This window comes from Oncorhynchus gorbuscha, linkage group LG19, assembly GCF_021184085.1.
Source record: "Oncorhynchus gorbuscha isolate QuinsamMale2020 ecotype Even-year linkage group LG19, OgorEven_v1.0, whole genome shotgun sequence".
In the NCBI taxonomy this organism is placed as follows: Eukaryota; Metazoa; Chordata; class Actinopteri; order Salmoniformes; family Salmonidae; genus Oncorhynchus; species Oncorhynchus gorbuscha.
Window position 1 is genome coordinate 66,944,253 of NC_060191.1, and position 26,542 is coordinate 66,970,794.

A 26,542-nucleotide genomic window follows, 5' to 3' on the forward strand; every position below is an offset into this window, starting at 1 on the left:
AGTACACATACACACTGATGGAGTACACATACACACTGATGGAGTACACATACACACTGATGGAGTACACATACACACTGATGGAGTACACACTACACACTGATGGAGTACACATACACACTGATGGAGTACACATACACACTGATGGAGTACACATACACACTGATGGAGTACACATACACACTGATGGAGTACACATACACACTGATGGAGTACACATACACACTGATGGAGTACACATACACACTGATGGAGTACACATACACACTGATGGAGTACACATACACACTGATGGAGTATACACACTGATGGAGTACATACACACTGATGGAGTACACATACACACTGATGGAGTACACATACACACTGATGGAGTACACACACTGATGGAGTACACACTGATGGAGTACACATACACACTGATGGAGTACACACTACACACTGATGGAGTACACATACACACTGATGGAGTACACACTGATGGAGTACACATACACACTGATGAGTACACATACACACTGGAGTACACATACACACTGATGGAGTACACATACACACTGATGGAGTACACACTGATGGAGTACACATACACACTGATGGAGTACACATACACACTGATGGAGTACACATACACACTGATGGAGTACACATACACACTGATGGAGTACACATACACACTGATGGAGTACACATACACACTGATGGAGTACACATACACACTGATGGAGTACATACACACTGATGGAGTACACACACTGATGGAGTACACATACACACTGATGAGTACACATACACACTGATGGAGTACACATACACACTGATGGAGTACACATACACACTGATGGAGTACACATACACACTGATGGAGTACACATACACACTGATGGAGTACACATACACACTGATGGAGTACACATACACACTGATGGAGTACACATACACACTGATGGAGTACACATACACACTGATGGAGTACACATACACACTGATGGAGTACACATACACACTGATGGAGTACACATACACACTGATGGAGTACACACTGATGGACTACACACTGATGGAGTACATACACACTGATGGAGTACACATACACACTGATGGAGTACACATACACACTGATGGAGTACACATACACACTGATGGAGTACACACTACACACTGATGGAGTACACATACACACTGATGGAGTACACACTACACACTGATGGAGTACACATACACACTGATGGAGTACACACTACACACTGATGGAGTACACATACACACTGATGGAGTACACATACACACTGATGGAGTACACACTGATGGAGTACATACACACTGATGGAGTACACACTACACACTGAGTACACATACACACTGATGGAGTACACATACACACTGATGGAGTACACATACACACTGATGGAGTACACATACACACTGATGGAGTACACATACACACTGATGGAGTACACACTGATGGAGTACACATACACACTGATGGAGTACACATACACACTGATGGAGTACACATACACACTGATGGAGTACACATACACACTGATGGAGTACACATACACACTGATGGAGTACACACTACACACTGATGGAGTACACATACACACTGATGGAGTACACACTACACACTGATGGAGTACACATACACACTGATGGAGTACACATACACACTGATGGAGTACACATACACACTGATGGAGTACACATACACACTGATGGAGTACACACTACACACTGATGGAGTACACATACACACTGATGGAGTACACATACACACTGATGGAGTACACACTGATGGAGTACACATACACACTGATGGAGTACACATACACACTGATGGAGTACACATACACACTGATGGAGTACACATACACACTGATGGAGTACACATACACACTGATGGAGTACACATACACACTGATGGAGTACACATACACACTGATGGAGTACACATACACACTGATGGAGTACACACTACACACTGATGGAGTACACATACACACTGATGGAGTACACATACACACTGATGGAGTACACATACACACTGATGGAGTACACATACACACTGATGGAGTACACATACACACTGATGGAGTACACATACACACTGATGAGTACACATACACACTGATGGAGTACACATACACACATACACACTGATGGAGTACACACACTGATGGAGTACACATACACACTGATGGAGTACACACTGATACACACTGATGGAGTACACATACACACTGATGGAGTACAGTACACACTGATGGAGTACACACTGATGGAGTACACATACACACTGATGGAGTACACACTACACACTGATGGAGTACACATACACACTGATGGAGTACACACATACACACTGATGGAGTACACATACACACTGATGGAGTACACACTACACACTGATGGAGTACACATACACACTGATGGAGTACACATACACACTGATGGAGTACACATACACACTGATGGAGTACACATACACACTGATGGAGTACACTACACACTGATGGAGTACACATACACACTGATGGAGTACACATACACACTGATGGAGTACACATACACACTGATGGAGTACACATACACACTGATGGAGTACACACTGATGGAGTACACATACACACTGATGGAGTACACATACACACTGATGGAGTACACACTACACACTGATGGAGTACACACTGATGGAGTACACTACACACTGATGGAGTACACATACACACTGATGGAGTACACACTACACACTGATGGAGTACACATACACACTGATGCAGTACACACTACACACTGATGGAGTACACATACACACTGATGGAGTACACATACACACTGATGGAGTACACATACACACTGATGTACACATACACACTGAGTACACATACACACTGATGGAGTACACATACACACTGATGGAGTACACATACACATACACACTGATGGAGTACACATACACACTGATGGAGTACACATACACACTGATGGAGTACACACTACACACTGATGGAGTACACATACACACTGATGGAGTACACATACACACTGATGGAGTACACATACACACTGATGGAGTACACACTACACACTGATGGAGTACACATACACACTGATGGAGTACACATACACACTGATGGAGTACACATACACACTGATGGAGTACACACTACACACTGATGGAGTACACATACACACTGATGGAGTACACACTACACACTGATGGAGTACACACTACACACTGATGGAATACACATACACACTGATGGAGTACACATACACACTGATGGTACACAGTACACACACACTACACACTGATGGAGTACACACTACACACTGATGGAGTACACACTACACACTGATGGAGTACACATACACACTGATGGAGTACACACTGATGGAGTACACACTACACACTGATGGAGTACACATACACACTGATGGAGTACACATACACACTGATGGAGTACACATACACACTGATGGAGTACACATACACACTGATGGAGTACACATACACACTGATGGAGTACACACTACACACTGATGGAGTACACATACACACTGATGGAGTACACACTACACACTGATGAGTACACATACACACTGATGGTACACAGTACACACTGATGGAGTACACACTACACACTGATGGAGTACACACTACACACTGATGGAGTACACATACACACTGATGAGTACACACTACACACTGATGGAGTACACATACACACTGATGGAGTACACATACACACTGATGGAGTACACATACACACTGATGGAGTACACATACACACTGATGGAGTACACATACACACTGATGGAGTACACATACACACTGATGGAGTACACATACACACTGATGGAGTACACATACACACTGATGGAGTACACATACACACTGATGGAGTACACATACACACTGATGGAGTACACATACACACTGATGGAGTACACATACACACTGATGGAGTACACATACACACTGATGGAGTACACATACACACTGATGGAGTACACATACACACTGATGGAGTACACATACACAGTACACACACTGATGGAGTACACATACACACTGATGGAGTACACATACACACTGATGGAGTACACATACACACTGATGGAGTACACATACACACTGATGGAGTACACATACACACTGATGGAGTACACATACACACTGATGGAGTACACATACACACTGATGGAGTACACATACACACTGATGGAGTACACATACACACTGATGGAGTACACATACACACTGATGGAGTACACATACACACTGATGGAGTACACATACACACTGATGGAGTACACATACACACTGATGGAGTACACATACACACTGATGGAGTACACTACACACTGATGGAGTACACATACACACTGATGGAGTACATACACTGATGGAGTACACATACACACTGATGGAGTACACATACACACTGATGGAGTACACATACACACACATACACACTGATGGAGTACACATACACACTGATGGAGTACACATACACACTGATGGAGTACACATACACACTGATGGAGTACACATACACACTGATGGAGTACACATACACACTGATGGAGTACACATACACACTGATGGAGTACACATACACACTGATGGAGTACACATACACACTGATGGAGTACACATACACACTGATGGAGTACACATACACACTGATGGAGTACTACACACTGATGGAGTACACACTACACACTGATGGAGTACACACTACACACTGATGGAGTACACACTACACACTGATGGAGTACACACTACACACTGATGGAGTACACATACACACTGATGGAGTACACACTACACACTGATGGAGTACACATGCACACTGATGGAGTACACATACACACTGATGGAGTACACATACACACTGATGGAGTACACATACACACTGATGCAGTACACACTACACACTGATGGAGTACACACTACACACTGATGGGAGTACACACTACACACTGATGGAGTACACACTACACACTGATGGAGTACACACTACACACTGATGGAGTACACACTACACACTGATGGAGTACACACTACACACTGATGGAGTACACACTACACACTGATGGAGTACACATACACACTGATGGAGTACACACTGATGGAGTACACATACACACACACTGATGGAGTACACATACACACTGATGGAGTACACATACACACTGATGGAGTACACATACACACTGATGGAGTACACATACACACTGATGCAGTACACACTACACACTGATGGAGTACACACTACACACTGATGCAGTACACACTACACACTGATGGAGTACACACTACACACTGATGGAGTACACATACACACTGATGGAGTACACACTACACACTGATGCAGTACACACTACACACTGATGGAGTACACATACACACTGATGGAGTACACACTACACACTGATGGAGTACACATACACACTGATGGAGTACACACTACACACTGATGGAGTACACACTACACACTGAGACCATTTAGTGGCATGACGAAGCATTTAGAAAACCCATAACAACAGAACAGAGCAAGGCAGAAAGCATTGAGAAACGCAACTCATATTCCCAGGGTTGGGGAGGAAGTGACTACATGGCATCAGTTACATGTAATCTGATAAAAAAAATCTTTACTGTAATCGGTTACGTTACCAGATAAAATATTGTAATCAGATTACAGATACAGTACCTTCGGAAAGTATTCAGACCCCTAGACTTTTTCAACATTTTGTTACGTAACAGCCTTATTCTAAAATGGATTAAATAAATAAAAAATCCTCAAAAATATACACATAATACCCCATAATTACAAAGCAAAAACAGGTTTCAGACAGTTTTGCAAATGTATTAAAATTAAAAAACAGAACTTATTTACATAAGTATTCAGACCCTGAGACTCTAAATTGAGCTCAGGTGCATCCTGTTTCTATTGATCATCCTTGAGATGTTTCTACAACTTGATTTGTGGTCAATTGTGGTAAATTCAATTGATTGGATATGATTTTGAAAGGCAAACACCTATTTATATAAGGTCCCACAGTTGACAGTGCATGTCAGACCAAAAACCAGGTGGAAGGAATTGTCCGTAGAGCTCAGAGGCAAGATTGTGTCGAGACACAGATCTGGGGAAAGGTACCAAAACATTTCTGCAGCATTGAAGGTCCCCAACAACACAGTGGCCTCCATCATTCTTAAATGGAAGAAGTTTGTAACCACAAAGACTCTTCCTAGAGCTGGCCGCTCGGCCAAACTGAGCAACCGGGGGAGAAGGGCCTTGGTCAGAGAGGTGACCAAGAAACCCAATGGTCGCTCTGACAGAGCTCTAGAGTTCCTCTGTGTTGATGGGAGAAGCTTCCAGAAGGACAACCATTTCTGCAACACTCTACCAATCAGGCCTTTATGGTCGAGTAGCCAGACGGAAGGCACATGACTGCCGAGCACGGACATGAACCCGATTGAACATCTCTGGAGCCTTAAAATAGCTGTGCAGCGACGCTCCCCATCCAACCTGACAGAGCTTGAGAGGATCTGAAGAGAAGAATGGGAGAAACTCCCCAAATACAGGTGTGCCAAGTTTGTAGCATCATACCCAAGAAGAGTCAAGAGTCAAGGCTGTATTAGCAAAAAAATCTAAAAACCTGTTTTTGCTTTGTCATTATGGGGTATTGTGTGTAGCTAGATGAGGAATATTGTTTTTTTTTCATCAATTTTAGAATAAGGCTGTAACGTAACAAAATGTGGAAAAGGTCAAGGTGTCTGAATACTTTCCGAAGGCACTGTACTTAAAAAATAACTAGATGATTACTTCTTTGATTACTTTTAAAATCAGAAGGGATGTTTGCCAAACAATACATTTATCTGTTTTCCCAATTACATCAATTCAGCATTAATGATGTATTATGATGACAGAGGCCACTATGATGTCAGAGACCACTGTGATGTCAGAGACCACTATGATGTCAGAGACCCCTATGATGTCAGAGACCACTATGATGACAGAGACCACTATGATGTCAGAGACCCCTATGATGTCAGAGACCACTATGATGACAGAGACCACTATGATGACAGAGACCAATATGATGTCAGAGACCACTATGACGTCAGAGACTACTATGATGTCAGAGACTACTATGATGTCAGAGACCACTATGATGTCAGAGACTACTATGATGACAGAGAATATTATGATGTCAGAGAATATTATGATGTCAGAGCCTACTATGATGTCAGAGCCTACTATGATGTCAGAGACTACTATGATGTCAGAGACCACTACAATGTCAGAGACTACTATGATGTCAGAGCCTACTATGATGTCAGAGACCACTATGATGTCAGAGACTACTATGATGTCAGAGACCACTATGATGTCAGAGACCACTATGATGTCAGAGACTACTATGATGACACACCAAATGTATTTGATGATTCTTTGTGTCTTCTTCTAATGCTTCTTCAGGAGGAAGTTTTCCAAAAGTAACTGAAAGTAATCAGATCACGTTACTGAGTTTGGGTAATCCAACAGTTACGTTTTTGGACAGGTAACTAGTAACTTGAATGGATTACATTTAGAAAGTAACCTACCCAATCCTGCACACACACATACACTCTTTCTCTCTCTCTGTCTCGCTCTCTCTCTCTCTTTCTGCAAATACCAACACTACAGTATAGGCTACTCTGAAAGTGTGTATGTGTGTGTGTGTGTGTGTGCACGTGCACGTGTATGTGGTGTTTTGGACCTTAATCTCAACAGTACTATTCATTACTGGGTTTGTAGCTGGCTGGCGCCACGAGGGACGGTGGAAGAGAGAGAATCAATACTAACAGACTGCAAACACATACCCAGGTGTACGCAAGGGTCTGTGTGTGTGTGTGTGTGTGTGTGTGTGTGTGTGTGTGTGTGTGTGTGTGTGTGTGTGTGTGTGTGTGTGTGTGTGTGTGTGTGTGTGTGTGTGTGTGTGTGTGTGTGTGTGTGTGTGTGTGTGTGTGTGTGTAGACGTAATGCAATTATACAGAGTTAAACGGAATGTGTGAAGTTTCATGGGGGAATCCAAAGCACCACCCCTGTTTGGAGCATCGCACAGAAATGTGCCAACCTGGAACAATCTTTCATTTGGGAATATCCCCCATTTTCACAGAGCGAGGCTAACGAACGCTGATATTCAATTAACAAGTGTAATTATAATCAACTCTGGTGAGTTTAACAGGTTGGATGGTGACTGAGGAGAGACTGGTCTTTCTCACCAATTGAGACTTATAGGTGACTCGGATGGTGTGTGAAGGAGAGAGAAATAGTTTGTACATCTTCACATTAAGTAGATTGATTCCCTGTCTCCTACCCTCTCTGTCTCCTACCCTCACTATCTGTCTCCCACCCTCTCTGTCTCCTACCCTCGCTATCTGTCTCCTACCCTCTCTGTCTCCTACCCTCGCTGTCTGTCTCCTATCCTTGCTGTCTGTCTCCTACCCTCTCTGTCTCCTACCCTAACTATCCGTCTCCTACCCTCTCTGTCTGTCTCCTACCCTCGCCGTCTGTCTCCTACCCTCGCCGTCTGTCTCCTACCCTCGCTGTCTGTCTCCTACCCTCGCTATCTCTCTCCTCCCCTCGCTATCTGTCTCCTACCCTCTCTGTGTCTCCTACCCTGTCTTCTCCTACCCTCTCTTTCTCCTACCCTCTCTGTCTGTGTCCTACCCTCTCTTTCTCCTACCCTCTCTGTCTCTCTCTCTCTCTGTCTCTCTCTCCCCAATCTCTGCCTCACTCTTTTCCTCTTCCTTTCCACAATGGAGGGACATAAACACACTTACAGCACCCACTCACTCTTTAGTTACATCCTGTTAGTGTGATAGCATTAGCAGCCTGCCTGGCTGTTGCCATGGTGATTGGAACCATGAGATGAGTGACAGGTGGGTGGGGCCAGTGTGATGGGATAACGTGAGTCACTATAGATCCCTGGCAGGAAACAGGTGCAGGTTGCAGGTAGTAATAATGCTGGGAGGTTGAGGTCCTTCAGAGTGTGAGGCTGTGATCCCATCTAGGGGGTCGGGTTGCTGTTCAGCACTTAGTGACAAATGGATTGGTAAAGACACTTATACAAGTGATTGAATGACTTTCCTCCTGATGTGTTTACATACCTGCCTCCCAGTTACTAAGTGAATGAAGAGCATGGTATCGATGATGATGATGATGATGATGATGATGATGATCACTCTGCTATTCAGGTAAGGTTACTGAAGGGATAAATAGAATGGAATAGAAATTAAATGTAATGACTTTAACATTAGATAGACTCACATGTCATGTTATCCTATCTCTATTCTTAATGGTGCTGAAATGATTAGGACTATGTTAATTAAAAGGTTGGCATGGCAACAAGAGGCCAGAGTGAACTTGGCATGCACACACATACACACACACCGACTCTGCCTGTCTGCCTCACACCCACATACACACATATATACATGCATATAGACACACACACATGCAGAGGAAGCAGTTGTCCCCTAGTGCATTGTGGGATGGGGTGGGGTCTGTGCCTCGAGCAGAAACACCTCGGAACTCTTGGGGTGGGGGGGCACAAGACAGAAGTAGAACAAAGCAGTGCTGCTAGGGGCAGAGAGGAAGACAGAGAATGTGGTAGAGAGAAGATGCATACAGTGAGGAGAGAGAGAGAGAGAGAGAGAGAGAGAGAGAGAGAGAGAGAGAGAGAGAGAGAGAGAGAGAGAGAGAGAGAGAGAGAGAGAGAGAGAGAGAGAGAGAGAGAGAGAGAGAGAGAGAGAGAGAGAGAGAGAGAGAGAGAGAGAGAGAGAGAGAGAGAGAGAGAGAGAGAGAGAGTGAATGAGGGAGAGAGAGAGAGAGAGAGAGAGAGAGAGAGAGAGAGAGAGAGAGAGAGAGAGAGAGAGAGAGAGAGAGAGAGTAGCAGAGAGAGAGAGGAGAGAGGGATAGGGGAGAGAGAGATAGAGTGAAAAAGGGAGAGGAGAGAGAGAGAGAGAGAGAGAGAGAGAGAGAGAGAGAGAGAGAGAGAGAGAGAGAGAGTAGCAGAGAGAGAGAGTAGCAGAGAGAGAGAGTGGGGTGGGTGGGGGTAGAGAGCTGGTAATTCTTTAGATCCTATTTGCAAATATACTCAGAGGACCTAGCCATACCCTCCTACAATAGTTCACCTCTCTCTCTCTCCTCTCCACATATGTATTATCTTACACTCAATGTGTACAGTGTGGTGTGTGCGTATCAGTATGTGTTTGTGTGTATCTCTGCAGTTCCAGTGTCCACTGACCTGCCGACCAGTAGGAACTCCCCCACCAGGCCCTGTCGTCTCATGGCCATGAGGATGTTCCTGACTGTCATGCCCTCACAGAAACAGGCTACCACCCTGGCCTTGGGCAGGTGGGTTCTGAGACGCTCCAGCAGCCTATCAAAACTCTTCTCCCCCGCGTTGCTCCAGATCTTACCTATCATAGGACACATCAGGAGATGAGGTAAGTGATCAAGGAGCTTTAGAAGTCATTTAATTGTCCCTGTTTCACTTCATGTAATTTCCCCAAGGGAAACTTACCTAATATCTTATTCACCACATAGTGCACTATTTTTGCACATGGCTGGAGATAAAACTAGTGCACTAAATAGGATGTTATCTGCCCTGAGGTGGTTCCATGTGGCACGCACACTAGATGTACTTCCTGGTTAATGACATCACCAGTAGGAGCTTACCAGAGTGGGCGATGCAGATGCCCTCCTTGGCAGCCATATCCTTGAACGCCTCCATCCCACTCTCCCCGTAGTTACCTAGGAGACAGCAGAGAGGGCGGTGAGTGACAAGAAGAGAGGGGCCGGGGAAAGAGAGGAAGAGAGGAAGAGATTACATGTTTAATGTATAGAATGCTCAACGAGAGTAATAGTCTCAGTTCTAAATGAAGACACACAGAGAGAGAGAGAGAGAGAGAGAGAGAGAGAGAGAGAGAGAGAGAGAGAGAGAGAGAGAGAGAGAGAGAGAGAGAGAGAGAGAGAGAGACAGAGACAGAGACAGAGACAGAGACAGAGACAGAGAGAGAGAGAGAGAGAGAGAGAGAGAGAGAGAGAGAGAGAGAGAGAGAGAGAGAGAGAGAGAGAGAGAGAGAGAGAGAGAGAGAGAGAGAGACAGAGACAGAGACAGAGACAGAGACAGAGACAGAGACAGAGACAGAGACAGAGACAGAGACAGTGGCAGAGACAGAGAGACAGAGAGACAGAGAAACAGAGAGAGAGAGAGAGAGAGAGCGAGAAAGAGAGAGAGAGACAGACAGAGACAGAGACAGAAACAGAGACAGAGATAGAGACAGAGACAGAGAGAGGGAGTCCCATAGGCGGTGCACAATTGGCCCAGCATCGTTAGGGTTTGACCAGGGTAGGCTGTAATTTTTAAAATAATTTGTTCTTAACTGACTTGCCAAGTTAAATAAAGGTTAAATAAAATAAATAAATAGCAGATAAGAAGAGGAAGTGGATGACCTGGAATTGATGCAAATGAAGGGGAGTGCATGGTGACAGTTTTTGATAGGATTCCCTTCTCTTTCTCTCTCTTGTTCTCCCTGTCTTTCCATCTCACCGTCTCCTTCATCTCTCCTTCATCTCTCCTTCTATTTTATTCCCTCCTTCATCTTCATCAATTTTTTCTTATCAGTTTTTTCACAAGATCATTAATCTCCCAGCTCTGATTCCCTCACAAGTCCCAGTGGGCTCCAAACACCAAATGATTACACAGAGAATTTACAATGTAATAGTATCAGATCTGTACTGCTGTTGTTAGCAGGAGCAGAGCCCATGTAGCCATGTGTAAAATCCTGTGTGTGTGTTGGTCAGAGGAGGCTGGTGGGAGGAGCTATTGGAGGATGGGCTCATTGTAATGGCTGGAATGGAATCAATAGAATGGTACCAAACACATTAAACAGCTCAGTACATCAGTCAGTACATCACTCAGTACATCAGTCAGTACATCAGTCAGTACATCAGTCAGTACATCACTCAGTACATCACTCAGTACATCAGTCAGTACATCAGTCAGTACATCAGTCAGTACATCAGTCAGTACATCAGTCAGTACATCATTCAGTACATCACTCAGTACATCAGTCAGTACATCAGTCAGTACATCACTCAGTACATCAGTCAGTACATCTGTCAGTACATCACTCAGTACATCAGTCAGTACATCACTCAGTACATCAGTCAGTACATCACTCAGTACATCACTCAGTACATCAGTCAGTACATCAGTCAGTACATCAGGCGACGTGAAAGGAAAGCCCAGGAAAGTTCTCTCTGCTTCCGTACTGATGCATCAATTCTGACACCAACGGGCTCCTGAACAGCTTCTATCTCCAAGCCATGACTGTTAAATAGCCAACAAAATGGCTACACGGACTATCTGAGTTTACTCGTGTATTTTATTTTTATTTTTACATTATGCACAGTCACGGGACTTCACACACATACACACTTTCTTATTTATTTTTTTATTTCACCTTCATTTAACCAGGTAGGCCAGTTGAGAACACCTTTATTTAACCAGGTAGGCCAGTTGAGAACACCTTTATTTAACCAGGTAGGCCAGTTGAGAACACCTTTATTTAACCATGTAGGCTAGTTGAGAACACCTTCATTTAACCAGGTAGGCCAGTTGAGAACACCTTTATTTAACCATGTAGGCTAGTTGAGAACACCTTTATTTAACCATGTAGGCTAGTTGAGAACACCTTCATTTAACCAGGTAGGCCAGTTGAGAACACCTTTATTTAACCAGATAGGCTAGTTGAGAACACCTTTATTTAACCATGTAGGCTAGTTGAGAACACCTTCATTTAACCATGTAGGCTAGTTGAGAACACCTTCATTTAACCAGGTAGGCCAGTTGAGAACACCTTTATTTAACCATGTAGGCTAGTTGAGAACACCTTTATTTAACCATGTAGGCTAGTTGAGAACACCTTCATTTAACCAGGTAGGCTAGTTGAGAACACCTTTATTTAACCAGATAGGCTAGTTGAGAACACCTTTATTTAACCATGTAGGCTAGTTGAGAACACCTTCATTTAACCAGGTAGGCTACTTGAGAACACCTTTATTTAACCAGGTAGGCTAGTTGAGAACACCTTTATTTAACCAGGTAGGCTAGTTGAGAACACCTTCATTTAACCAGGTAGGCTAGTTGAGAACACCTTTATTTAACCAGGTAGGCTAGTTGAGAACACCTTCATTTAACCAGGTAGGCTAGTTGAGAACACCTTCATTTAACCAGGTAGGCTAGTTGAGAACACCTTCATTTAACCAGGTAGGCTAGTTGAGAACAAGTTCTCATTTACAACGGCGACATGGCCAAGATAAAGCAAAGCAGTGCGACACAGACAACAACACAGAGTTACACATGGAGTAAACAATAAACAAGCCAATAACACAATAAACAAGTCAATGACACAGTAGAGAAAAGAAAGTCTATATACAGTGTGTTCAAAAGGCATGAGGAGGTAGGCAATAAATAGGCCATAGTAGCAAATAATTACAATTTATCAGATTAACACTGGAGTGATAGATGTGCAGATGATGATGTGCAAGTAGATACACTGGTGTGCAAAAGAGCAGAAAAGTAAATAAAAACAATTTGGGGATGAGGTAGGTAGATTGGATGGGCTATTTACAGATGGGCAATGTACAGCTGCAGCGATTGGTTAGCTGCTCAGATAGCTCATGTTTAAAGTTAGTGAGGGAAATATAAGTCTCCAGCTTCAGCGATTTTTGCAATTCGTTCCAGTCATTGGCAGCAGAGAACTGGATGGAAAGGCGGCCAAAGTAGGTGTTTGTCAGGCGGTGGCTGTAGCTTGTGCATGAAGTCAGGCGCAGGAGAGCAGAGATAAGTGAACAACGCACTTTTAATGAAGGCAATAGCACAAAGTAACGGTGGTCAGTTCCTGGATGGGAGACCAGATGCTGCTGGAAGTGGTGTTGGAGGGCCAGTAGGGGCACTCTTTCCTCTGGTCAAAAAATATCCCAATGTCCTAGGGCAGTGATTGGGGACACTGCCCTGTGTAGGGTGCCGTCTTTCAGATGGGACGTTAAACGGGTGTCCTGACTCTCTGAGATCATTAAAGTTCACATGGCACTTATCGTAAGAGTAGGGGTGTTAACCCCGGTGTCCTGGCTAAATTCCCAATCTGGCCCTCAAACCATCACGGTCACCTAATCATCCCCAGTTTACAATTGGCTCATTCATCCCACTCCTCTCTCTTGTAACTATTCCCCAGGTCGTTGTTGTAAATGAGAACATGTTCTCAGTCAACTTACCTGGTAAAATAACAGATACATTAAAAAATTAAAAATTAATGAAAAACAAACCCAATGTGCGAACAAAATAGCGGTTGCGACTAAACACGGGTAAAACAGCACCCGGGAATAAACCAGCCGGAAACATACCGACCTAACAATAAACAATCACAAAAACATGGGGGAAACAGAGGGCTAAATACACAACACATAATGAGGGAAATGAAACCAGGTGTGTGGGAAAACAAGACAACACAAATGGAAAATGAAAAATGGATCAGCGATGGCTAGAAGACCGGCGACTTCGACCGCCGAACACCGCCCGAACAAGGAGAGGCATCGACTTCGGGAGAAGTCGTGACAGTGTTGGCTTTGGGGATGACCGGTGAGATATACCTGCTGGGGCACGTGCTCAAGCAGGTATTGGGTGTTGTTACCGTGACCAGTGAGCTGAGATAAGGCGGAGCTTTACCTAGCAAAGACTTAGAGATGACCTGTAGCCAGTGGGTCTGGCAACCAATATGAAGCAGGGGCCAGCTGATTAGAGCATACAGGTTGCAGTGGTGGGGGGTATATGGGGCTTTGGGGCCAAAACGGATGGCACTGTAATAGACTGCATCCAATTTGTTGAGTAGAGGATTGGAGGCTATTTTGTAAATGACATCGCCAAAGTCGAGGATCGGTTGGATAGTCAGTTTTACGAGGGTATGTTTGGCAGCATGAGTGAAGGAGACTTTTTTACGAAATAGGAAGCCAATTCTAGATTTAACTTTGGATTGGAAATGTTTAATGAGTCTGGAAGGAGAGTTTACAGTCTAGCCAGATGCCTAGGCAGTTGCCCACATATTCTAAGTCAGAACCGCCAAGAGTAATGATGCTCATCGGGCAGGCGGTTGCGGGCAGCGAACGGTTGAAGAGCATGCATTTAGTTTTACTAGAGATTAAGAGCAGTTGGAGGCCACGGAAGGAGTGTTATATGGCATTGAAGTTTGGAGGTTTGGAGGTTTGTTAACACAGTGTCCAAAGAAGGGCCAGATGTATACAGAATGATGTTGTCTGCGTAGAGGTAGATCAGGGAATCACCCGCAGCAAGAGCGACATCTTTGATATATACAGAAAGTCGGCCCAAGAATTGAACCCTGTGGTACCCCCATAGAGACTGCCAGAGGTGCGAACAACAGGCCCTCGGATTTGACACACTGAACTCTATCTCAGAAGTAGTTGGTGAACCAGGCAAAGCAGTCATTTGAGAAACAAAGGCTGTTGAGTCTGCTGATAAGAATACGGTGATTGAGTCAAAAACCTTGGCCAGGTTGATGAAGACGGCTGCACAGTACAATCTTTTATCGACTTAATTTGCTCACACACACAAATGATATGCACGTACATTTATACTATCGAGACACACACGCACACACACACACGCTCACATACAATCCTCATCTATGCTGCTGCTACTCTGTTTTTCATATTTCCTGATGCCTAGTCAACTTACCACTATAGATATGTACCTCTATCACATTGTTAATATGGTACTGGAACTGACCCTGTATATATACAGTATAGCTTCTTACTTTCTCCTATTTTTCTTTCTTTCTTTTTCTTTCTTTTTTCTTTCTTATTGTGTGTTTTGGTATTAGGTTGGTATTAGGTTGTTATTGATAAGTGCATTGTTGAGCTGGCCAGAAAGGCATTTCACTGTCCTTGTGCATGTGATATTAAAACTAGAAAACATGAAAACAACATGAAAACAAACATGTTTGACTCCGTTCCACTGATTCCATTCCGGTTATTACAATAAGCCGGTCCTCTTATAGCTCCTCCCACCAGCATTCTCTGGTGTGCGTGTGTGTGGTCTTGGGTAGCAGGGCAACGTGTAAAGTCCTGTAATTAGTGTCTCAGTGAGAGGAGCAGGAGACAGATGGCACCGACAGCCCAACCCCTTGCACACACACACACTCACACACACACACACTCACACACGCTCACCCCATACCACACATTACATACACACACTCAAACACACGTATGCCCATGTCCAAGCCAACAGACACTTACACACAAATACAGACACTTAATAAGCGCAAATTCACAGACATGCGTTGCGTCCGGGGCCAGGCTATGTGATGAGTCTGACGCTGTAAATTCCAGTGACAGAGAACAGATGTTGCCATGGAGATCAGAGGAGAGAAGATTCTTTAGACCCTGACATGACACCACTTACAGGATACACACACATAAACACACTCAAATCCCCACACGACAAAATGCTACAGTTTACTATAGAATACCTTAGTACTTACTATAGAAATCTATATAATGCAATAGTAATACAGTTGAAGTGGGAAGTTTACATCCACTTAGGCTGGAGTCATTACAACTAGTTTACATCCACTTAGGTTGGAGTCATTACAACTAGTTTACATACACTTAGGTTGGAGTCATTACAACTAGTTTACATACACTTAGGTTGGAGTCATTACAACTCGTTTACATACACTTAGGTTGGAGTCATTACAACTAGTTTACATACACTTAGGTTGGAGTCATTACAACTAGTTTACATACACTTAGGTTGGAGTCATTACAACTAGTTTACATACACTTAGGTTGGAGTCATTACAACTAGTTTACATACACTTAGGTTGGAGTCATTACAACTAGTTTACATACACTTAGGTTGGAGTCATTACAACTTGTTTACATACACTTAGGTTGGAGTCATTACAACTTGTTTACATACACTTAGGTTGGAGTCATTACAACTTGTTTACATACACTTAGGTTGGAGTCATTACAACTTGTTTTTCAACCACTCCACAAATTTCTTGTTAACAAACTATAGTTTTGGCAAGTCGGTTAGGACATCTACTTTGTGCATGACACAAGTCATTTTTCCAACAATTGTTTATGGACAGATTATTTCACTTATAATTCACTGTATCACAATTCCAGTGGGTCAGAATTTTACATACACTAAGTTGATTGTGCAATGGGACCACGTAGCCATCAGACCGCTCAGGAAGGAGAAGCGTTCTGTCTCCTAGAGATTAACGTACTGTGGTGCGAAAAGAACAATAGAGCAAAGGATGCTGGAGGAAACAGGTACGAAAGTATCTATATCCACAGTAAAACGAGTCCAATATCGGCATAACCTGAAAGGCCGCTCAGAAAGGAAGAAGCCACTGCTCCAAAACCGCCATAACAAAAAAAACAGACTACGGTTTACAACTGCACATGGGGACAATGATCGTACTTTTTGGAGAAATGTCCTCTGGTCTGATGAAACACAAATAGAACTGTTTGGCCATAATGACCAACGTTATGTTTGGAGGAAAAATGGGGATGTTTGCAAGCCGAAGAACACCATCCCAACTTTGAAGCACGGTTGTGGCAGCATCATGCTGTGGGGGTGGCAGCATCATGCTGTGGGGGTGGCAGCATCATGCTGTGCGGGGGCTTTGTTGCAGGAGGGACTGGTGCACTTCACAAAATTGATGGCATCATGAAGAAAAATGATGTGGATATATTGAAGCAACATCTCAAGACATCAGCCAGGAAGTTAAAGCTTGGTCGCAATTTGGTCTTCCAAATGGACAATGACCCCAAGCATACCTCCAAAGTTGTGGCAAAATAGCTTAAGGACAACAAAGGCAAGGTATTGGAGTGGCCATCACAAAGCCCTGACCTCAATCCCATAGATGATTTGTGGGCAGAACTGAAAAAGTGTGTGCAAGCGAGGAGGCTTACAAACCTGACTCAGGTACACCAGTTCTGTCAGGAGGAATGGGCCAACATTCACCCAACTTATTGTGGGAAGCTTGTGGAAAGCTACCCGAAACGTTTGACACAGGTTAAACAATTTGAAGGCAATGCTACCAAATACTAATTGAGTGTATGTCAACTTCTGACCCACTGGGAATGTAATGAAATAAATAAAAGCTGAAATAAATAATTCTCTCTACTGTTATTCTGACATTTCACAGTCTTATAATAAAGTGTTGATCCTAACTGACCTAAAACAGGGAATTTTTACTAGGATTAAATGTCAGGAATTGTGAAAACTGAGTTTAAATGTATTTGGCTAAGGTGTAAACTTCCGACTTCAACTGTATGTAGTATACTGTAGAATACTATACTACACACTATAGTATCCGTCAATTGTGTGTAGTACTTACTATATCCTATATTATGTTGTAGTATACTGTAGAATACTATACTACACACTGTAGTATTCCTCAATCATGTGTAGTACTTACTATATACTATATTATGTTGTAGTATACTGTAGAATACTATACTACACACTGTAGTATCCCTCAATTGTGTGTAGTACTTACTATATCCTATATGATGTTGTAGTATACTGTAGAATACTATACTACACACTGTAGTATCCCTCAATCGTGTGTAGTACTTACTATATCCTATATTATGTTGTAGTATACTGTAGAATACTATACTACACACTGTAGTATCCCTCAATCATGTGTAGTACTTACTATATCCCATATTATGTTGTAGTATACAAAACAGAAGCTTTGTTCAGACTCCAGTCTACTTACAGTAGGTAGCACTAACAAAACTACAGTAATTTACAGAGTGCATATATTTTCAATACTATGTATCAATATTAAGTATGAAAATGGATGCACTCACTACTGTAAGTCGCTCTGGATAAGAGCATCTGCTAAATGACATATGTTAAATGTTAAAATGTCCAGTGAATACTACAGTATACTACAGTAGAGTCCACAAAAGAAACTACAGTAAAATCCACAAAAACACTACAGTGAATACTATAGTATATAAATATAGTAATACTACACTATTTACAGTATACTATAGTATTTTTATGTGGGTAAACACACACACACTCCAGCCCGATAACACGTAACCAGTCAAACTGGGAATCATTTGTGAAACACACACATCTATGCACAAAGACACAGTGAGAGAGCTAAGGAGAGCCTGCTTCCTGGCGGGAGTGAGGAAAACAGAGAGCAGAGAAACATATATCTCTATACACAATATAATAGCTTTAGAGACACAGAAGTGAGCAGAGTGGAACAGCAGCCAACAACACATAATGTGCTCTCCATTCGGTCTCAGCTGTGTCACAGCCGTTCCCATCACAATGGCAATTATCTGCTCAGGACAAACCAATTCTCACCAGGACTCTAGCTCACACTAGAAACACCTGACCACCCCTCATCTCTTCTCAGCTCATTCTCCTTCACTCAGATCTCCTCATCTTCTCGTTCAGTGGTCCTTCTGTAGCTCAGTTGGTAGAGCATGGCGCTTGTAACGCCTAGGTCCCGGGTTCGATCCCCGGGACCACCCATACGTAGAATGTATGCACACATGATTGTAAGTCGCTTTGGATAAAAGCGTCTGCTAAATGGCATATATTATTATATTTATATTATATTATTATTTCCTCTCTGGTTTCTCCGTCATCTGTATTATTCACTTGAAGTGACGGGTGATGTAAGAATATTTTGAAGATTAATACACAACGCAGAGGATGATAGGTCAATAGATTACTAATGATCAAAGGAAATTGTGTTTTGTTCTGTAATAGGGAAGTATTGATCAATAGGTCAGACACATGGGAGGAATTTCAGTCCGGGACTCATAGCTACATGGCAAGTTCTCATTGGTCCAAATTGTTTATACATTGAAACTGAAATAGGATACTTGTTATTTGGCCATTGGCCCAGTGTTATTGCAAGGAATTGTAATTGATCAACCACAGGCTAGGGCTGGGTTATAAAACTACACCCTGTCCCTTTGTTCTGTGGATAGAACCACTGGAGAGAATCACTGAGGACAGGGGAGAATGAACATCTACCTCCCCACATGATTTGTTCTGTGGAGAGAATCACTGGAGAGAATCACTGAGGACAGGGGAGAATGAACATCTACCTCCCCACATGATTTGTTCTGTGGAGAGAATCACTGGAGAGAATCACTGAGGACAGGGGAGAATGAACATCTACCTCCCCACATGATTTGTTCTGTGGAGAGAATCACTGGAGAGAATCACTGAGGACAGGGGAGAATGAACATCTACCTCCCCACATGATTTGTTCTGTGGAGAGAATCACTGGAGAGAATCACTGAGGACAGGGGAGAATGAACATCTACCTCCCCATATGATTTGTTCTGTGGAGAGAATCACTGGAGAGAATCACTGAGGACAGGGGAGAATGAACATCTACCTCCCCACATGATTTGTTCTGTGGAGAGAATCACTTGAGAGAATCACTGAGGACAGGGGAGAATGAACATCTACCACCCCATATGATTTGTTCTGTGGAGAGAATCACTGGAGAGAATCACTGAGGACAGGGGAGAATGAACATCTACCACCCCACATGATTTGTTCTGTGGAGAGAATCACTGGAGAGAATCACTGAGGACAGGGGAGAATGAACATCTACCTCCCCACATGATTTGTTCTGTGGAGAGAATCACTGGAGAGAATCACTGAGGACAGGGGAGAATGAACATCTACCACCCCACATGATTTGTTCTGTGGAGAGAATCACTGGAGAGAATCACTGAGGACAGGGGAGAATGAACATCTACCACCCCACATGATTTGTTCTGTGGAGAGAATCACTGGAGAGAATCACTGAGGACAGGGGAGAATGAACATCTACCTCCCCATATGATTTGTTCTCTCTGAAGAAAGCTATTTTCCTCCCCCTGATTTTCTTTGGGGTCTGTGTTATTGAAGAATAACATCAACTGCTAACAGTGAGGTATAACATAGATGCCAAATAGGAAATAGCGCCCACCAGTTCAGCTATTTAACACAGGAAAGGGCCCCAGGAGACCACTTTAGACTGTCAAGATGCATGGCCTGTATGGTCCAGTGGTTACTACCACAGCCACTATGGGTTCCAATCTGACCCGTGTCCTTCTGACAATTTCTCCTGCCTTTCCTTTCTCCTCTTCGCTGTCCTATCTCAATAAAAACACAAAGCCCTAAAACAAATAGACAGTACCAGTCAAAAGTTTGGACACACCTACTAATTCAAGGCTTTTTCTTTATTTTTTCTATTTTATACATTGACGAATAATAGTGAAGACATCAAAACTATGAAATAACACATATGGAATCATGTCGTAACCAAAAGAAAGTGTTAAACAAATCCAAATATATTTTATATTTGAGATTCTTCAAAGTAGCCACCCTTTGCCTTGATGAAAGCTTTGCACAATCTTGGCATTCTCTCAACCAGCTCCATGACGTAGTCACCTGGAATGCATTTCAATTAACAGGTGTGCCTTGTTAGAAGTTAATTTGTGGAATTTCTTTCCTTTTTAATGTGTTTGAGCCAATCAGTTTTGTTGTGACAAGGTAGCGGTAGTATACAGAAAATAGTCCTATTTGGTAAAAGACCAAGTCAATATTATGGCAAGAACAGCTCAAATAAGCAAAGAGAAGTTAAATTAAGGTCAGTCAATACAGAACATTTCAAGAACTGAACGTTTCTTCAAGTGCAGTCGCAAAAAAACCATCAAGCTCTATGATGAAACTGTCTCTCATGAGGACCGCCACAGGAATGGAAGACCCAGAGTTACCTCTGCTGCAGAGGAGAAGTTCATTATAGTTACCAGACTCAGAAATTGTAGCCCAAATAATTTCTTCACAGATGTTAAGATACACCCCGACTTTATATCACTGTCATGAAGAATTACGTCCATCCTGTGTCACTTTACTTGGACTAAGAACTTGGACTTTATGACACTGTTATGAAGCATTATGACCATCATACTCATATAAGCCATATAGGCCCTTATATTAGTCATAAGTCAAAAAGAGGGTGTCTTGTCCTGTCCTGCATTCATCCCAGTCATCAGCAACAGAGCATTGGAGTAGGTGCATGTCTGACGTCACTGTGTGTGCACAATGACAATGGTCTTTTGATATAGTCTATTAAAAATTTTACATAAACATACTGCTGACGAGTAGGCTATGGTTTAATGGAATGTTTGGCCTTGTGTGGGAGGTTTAGTGGGCTTTGACACTCTTATGTAGGTGTTATAACCAGCCATATAGTAACTACCCTGGTAGGTTTAGTGGGCTTTGACACTCTGATGTAGGTGTTATAACCAGCCATATAGTAACTACCCTGGTAGGTTTAGTGGGCTTTGACACTCTGATGTAGGTGTTATAACCAGCCATAAAGTAACTACCCTGGTAGGTTTAGTGGGCTTTGACACTCTTATGTAGGTGTTATAACCAGCCATAAAGTAACTACCCTGGTAGGTTTAGTGGGCTTTGACACTCTGATGTAGGTGTTATAACCAGCCATATAGTAACTACCCTGGTAGGTTTAGTGGGCTTTGACACTCTTATGTAGGTGTTATAACCAGCCATATAGTAACTACCCTGGTAGGTTTAGTGGGCTTTGACACTCTGATGTAGGTGTTATAACCAGCCATATAGTAACTACCCTGGTAGGTTTAGTGGGCTTTGACACTCTGATGTAGGTGTTATAACCAGCCATATAGTAACTACCCTGGTAGGTTTAGTGGGCTTTGACACTCTGATGTAGGTGTTATAACCAGCCATAAAGTAACTACCCTGGTAGGTTTAGTGGGCTTTGACACTCTTATGTAGGTGTTATAACCAGCCATATAGTAACTACCCTGGTAGGTTTAGTGGGCTTTGACACTCTGATGTAGGTGTTATAACCAGCCATATAGTAACTACCCTGGTAGGTTTAGTGGGCTTTGACACTCTGATGTAGGTGTTATAACCAGCCATATAGTAACTACCCTGGTAGGTTTAGTGGGCTTTGACACTCTGATGTAGGTGTTATAACCAGCCATAAAGTAACTACCCTGGTAGGTTTAGTGGGCTTTGACACTCTTATGTAGGTGTTATAACCAGCCATATAGTAACTACCCTGGTAGGTTTAGTGGGCTTTGATACTCTTATGTAGGTGTTATAACCAGCCATATAGTAACTACCCTGGTAGGTTTAGTGGGCTTTGATACTCTTATGTAGATGTTATAACCAGCCATATAGTAACTACCCTGGTAGGTTTAGTGGGCTTTGATACTCTTATGTAGGTGTTATAACCAGCCATATAGTAACTACCCTGGTAGGTTTAGTGGGCTTTGATACTCTTATGTAGGTGTTATAACCAGCCATATAGTAACTACCCTGGTAGGTTTAGTGGGCTTTGATACTCTTATGTAGGTGTTATAACCAGCCATATAGTAACTACCCTGGTAGGTTTAGTGGGCTTTGACACTCTGATGTAGGTGTTATAACCAGCCATATAGTAACTACCCTGGTAGGTTTAGTGGGCTTTGACACTCTTATGTAGGTATATATAGTAACTACCCTGGTAGGTTTAGTGGGCTTTGATACTCTTATGTAGGTGTTATAACCAGCCATATAGTAACTACCCTGGTAGGTTTAGTGGGCTTTGACACTCTGATGTAGGTGTTATAACCAGCCATATAGTAACTACCCTGGTAGGTTTAGTGGGCTTTGACACTCTTATGTAGGTATATATAGTAACTACCCTGGTAGGTTTAGTGGGCTTTGATACTCTTATGTAGGTGTTATAACCAGCCATATAGTAACTACCCTGGTAGGTTTAGTGGGCTTTGATACTCTTATGTAGGTGTCATAACCAGCCATAAAATAACACAATATATGTCACAACAGGTGTAAATATATGTTTCATGACAGTGTTATGTCCATATTATTAACAGGTTATGACAAGTTATATCAGCTGTTATGACATATTATTTCATGGTTATGACCATGGTTATGACCACATACAAATCATTAAAATCCAGACAGAAAATATTTACACAAGAAGCAATCTAATATCACACACAGTCAAAACTCTCCGTCGTTTAGTTCACCATTCGGTCACACTGGGCGGAAACTAAAGTGTTACCGAACATTCTATCTATGTTAGCAAAAACCTTCTGAGAACCTATTGGCGTTCGAGTTAAGAGTTCAGGAGAATATTCCCTTAATGTCAAACAGAACAGACCCAGAACGTGGTTACCATGGTTCTCAGAATATACAATATTAAATGTTCAAGACATGTTTCCTAGGCGGTGACAAGAGCAGTGGGTCAGGAGAATATTCTATCAACGTCCCACCAAACATACACAGAACAAGGTTGCAATGTTCTCCGAATATACAGTAAGATATTGATGTTAGGCACGTTTCATGGGAAATTTGCAAGAGCATTCATGTGTCCAGTTTTCAGTGGGTCAGGAGAATATTCTATCAACGTCCCACCAAACATACACAGAACAAGGTTGCAATGTTCTCCGAATATACAGTAAGATATTGATGTTAGGCACGTTTCATGGGAAATTTGCAAGAACATTCATGTGTCCAGTTTTCAGTGGGTTAGGAGAATATTCTATCAACGTCCCACCAAACATACACAGAACAAGGTTGCAATGTTCTCCGAATATACAGTAAGATATTGATGTTAGGCACGTTTCATGGGAAATTTGCAAGAGCATTCATGTGTCCAGTTTTCAGTGGGTTAGGAGAATATTCTATCAACGTCCCACCAAACATACACAGAACAAGGTTGCAATGTTCTCCGAATATACAGTAAGATATTGATGTTAGGCACGTTTCATGGGAAATTTGCAAGAACATTCATGTGTCCAGTTTTCAGTGGGTCAGGAGAATATTCTATCAACGTCCCACCAAACATACACAGAACAAGGTTGCAATGTTCTCTGAATATACAGTAAGATATTGATGTTAGGCACGTTTCATGGGAAATTTGCAAGAACATTCATGTGTCCAGTTTTCAGTGGGTTAGGAGAATATTCTATCAACGTCCCACCAAACATACACAGAACAAGGTTGCAATGTTCTCCGAATATACAGTAAGATATTGATGTTAGGCACGTTTCATGGGAAATTTGCAAGAACATTCATGTGTCCAGTTTTCAGTGGGTTAGGAGAATATTCTATCAACGTCCCACCAAACATACACAGAACAAGGTTGCAATGTTCTCCGAATATACAGTAAGATATTGATGTTAGGCACGTTTCATGGGAAATTTGCAAGAGCATTCATGTGTCCAGTTTTCAGTGGGTTAGGAGAATATTCTATCAACGTCCCACCAAACATACACAGAACAAGGTTGCAATGTTCTCCGAATATACAGTAAGATATTGATGTTAGGCACGTTTCATGGGAAATTTGCAAGAACATTCATGTGTCCAGTTTTCAGTGGGTCAGGAGAATATTCTATCAACGTCCCACCAAACATACACAGAACAAGGTTGCAATGTTCTCCGAATATACAGTAAGATATTGATGTTAGGCACGTTTCATGGGAAATTTGCAAGAACATTCATGTGTCCAGTTTTCAGTGGGTCAGGAGAATATTCTATCAACGTCCCACCAAACATACACAGAACAAGGTTGCAATGTTCTCTGAATATACAGTAAGATATTGATGTTAGGCACGTTTCATGGGAAATTTGCAAGAACATTCATGTGTCCAGTTTTCAGTGGGTTAGGAGAATATTCTATCAACGTCCCACCAAACATACACAGAACAAGGTTGCAATGTTCTCCGAATATACAGTAAGATATTGATGTTAGGCACGTTTCATGGGAAATTTGCAAGAACATTCATGTGTCCAGTTTTCAGTGGGTTAGGAGAATATTCTATCAACGTCCCACCAAACATACACAGAACAAGGTTGCAATGTTCTCCGAATATACAGTAAGATATTGATGTTAGGCACGTTTCATGGGAAATTTGCAAGAACATTCATGTGTCCAGTTTTCAGTGGGTTAGGAGAATATTCTATCAACGTCCCACCAAACATACACAGAACAAGGTTGCAATGTTCTCCGAATATACAGTAAGATATTGATGTTAGGCACGTTTCATGGGAAATTTGCAAGAACATTCATGTGTCCAGTTTTCAGTGGGTCAGGAGAATATTCTATCAACGTCCCACCAAACATACACAGAACAAGGTTGCAATGTTCTCCGAATATACAGTAAGATATTGATGTTAGGCACGTTTCATGGGAAATTTGCAAGAACATTCATGTGTCCAGTTTTCAGTGGGTTAGGAGAATATTCTATCAACGTCCCACCAAACATACACAGAACAAGGTTGCAATGTTCTCCGAATATACAGTAAGATATTGATGTTAGGCACGTTTCATGGGAAATTT

At 42.4% G+C, this 26,542-nt stretch overlaps 1 protein-coding gene and 1 non-coding gene across 3 annotated transcripts in view; one reads left to right on the forward strand and one right to left on the reverse strand.

The window, feature by feature from the left end:
• The window catches only part of LOC124005922 (metabotropic glutamate receptor 5-like), a 145,622-nt gene that overhangs the window by 100,142 nt on the left and 18,938 nt on the right, over positions 1-26,542 (reverse strand). For both annotated transcript variants that reach the window (XM_046315565.1, XM_046315563.1), the window contains exons 5-6: positions 10,743-10,817; positions 10,309-10,483 (exon numbers count right to left, since the gene is read on the reverse strand). In XM_046315565.1, coding sequence (XP_046171521.1) covers positions 10,309-10,483; positions 10,743-10,817 — 250 coding nt within the window. The remainder of the gene's footprint in view (positions 1-10,308; positions 10,484-10,742; positions 10,818-26,542) is intronic.
• On the forward strand, positions 19,601-19,664 carry trnat-ugu. The gene has a single exon. It is a non-coding gene; the product is annotated as a tRNA-Thr (tRNA).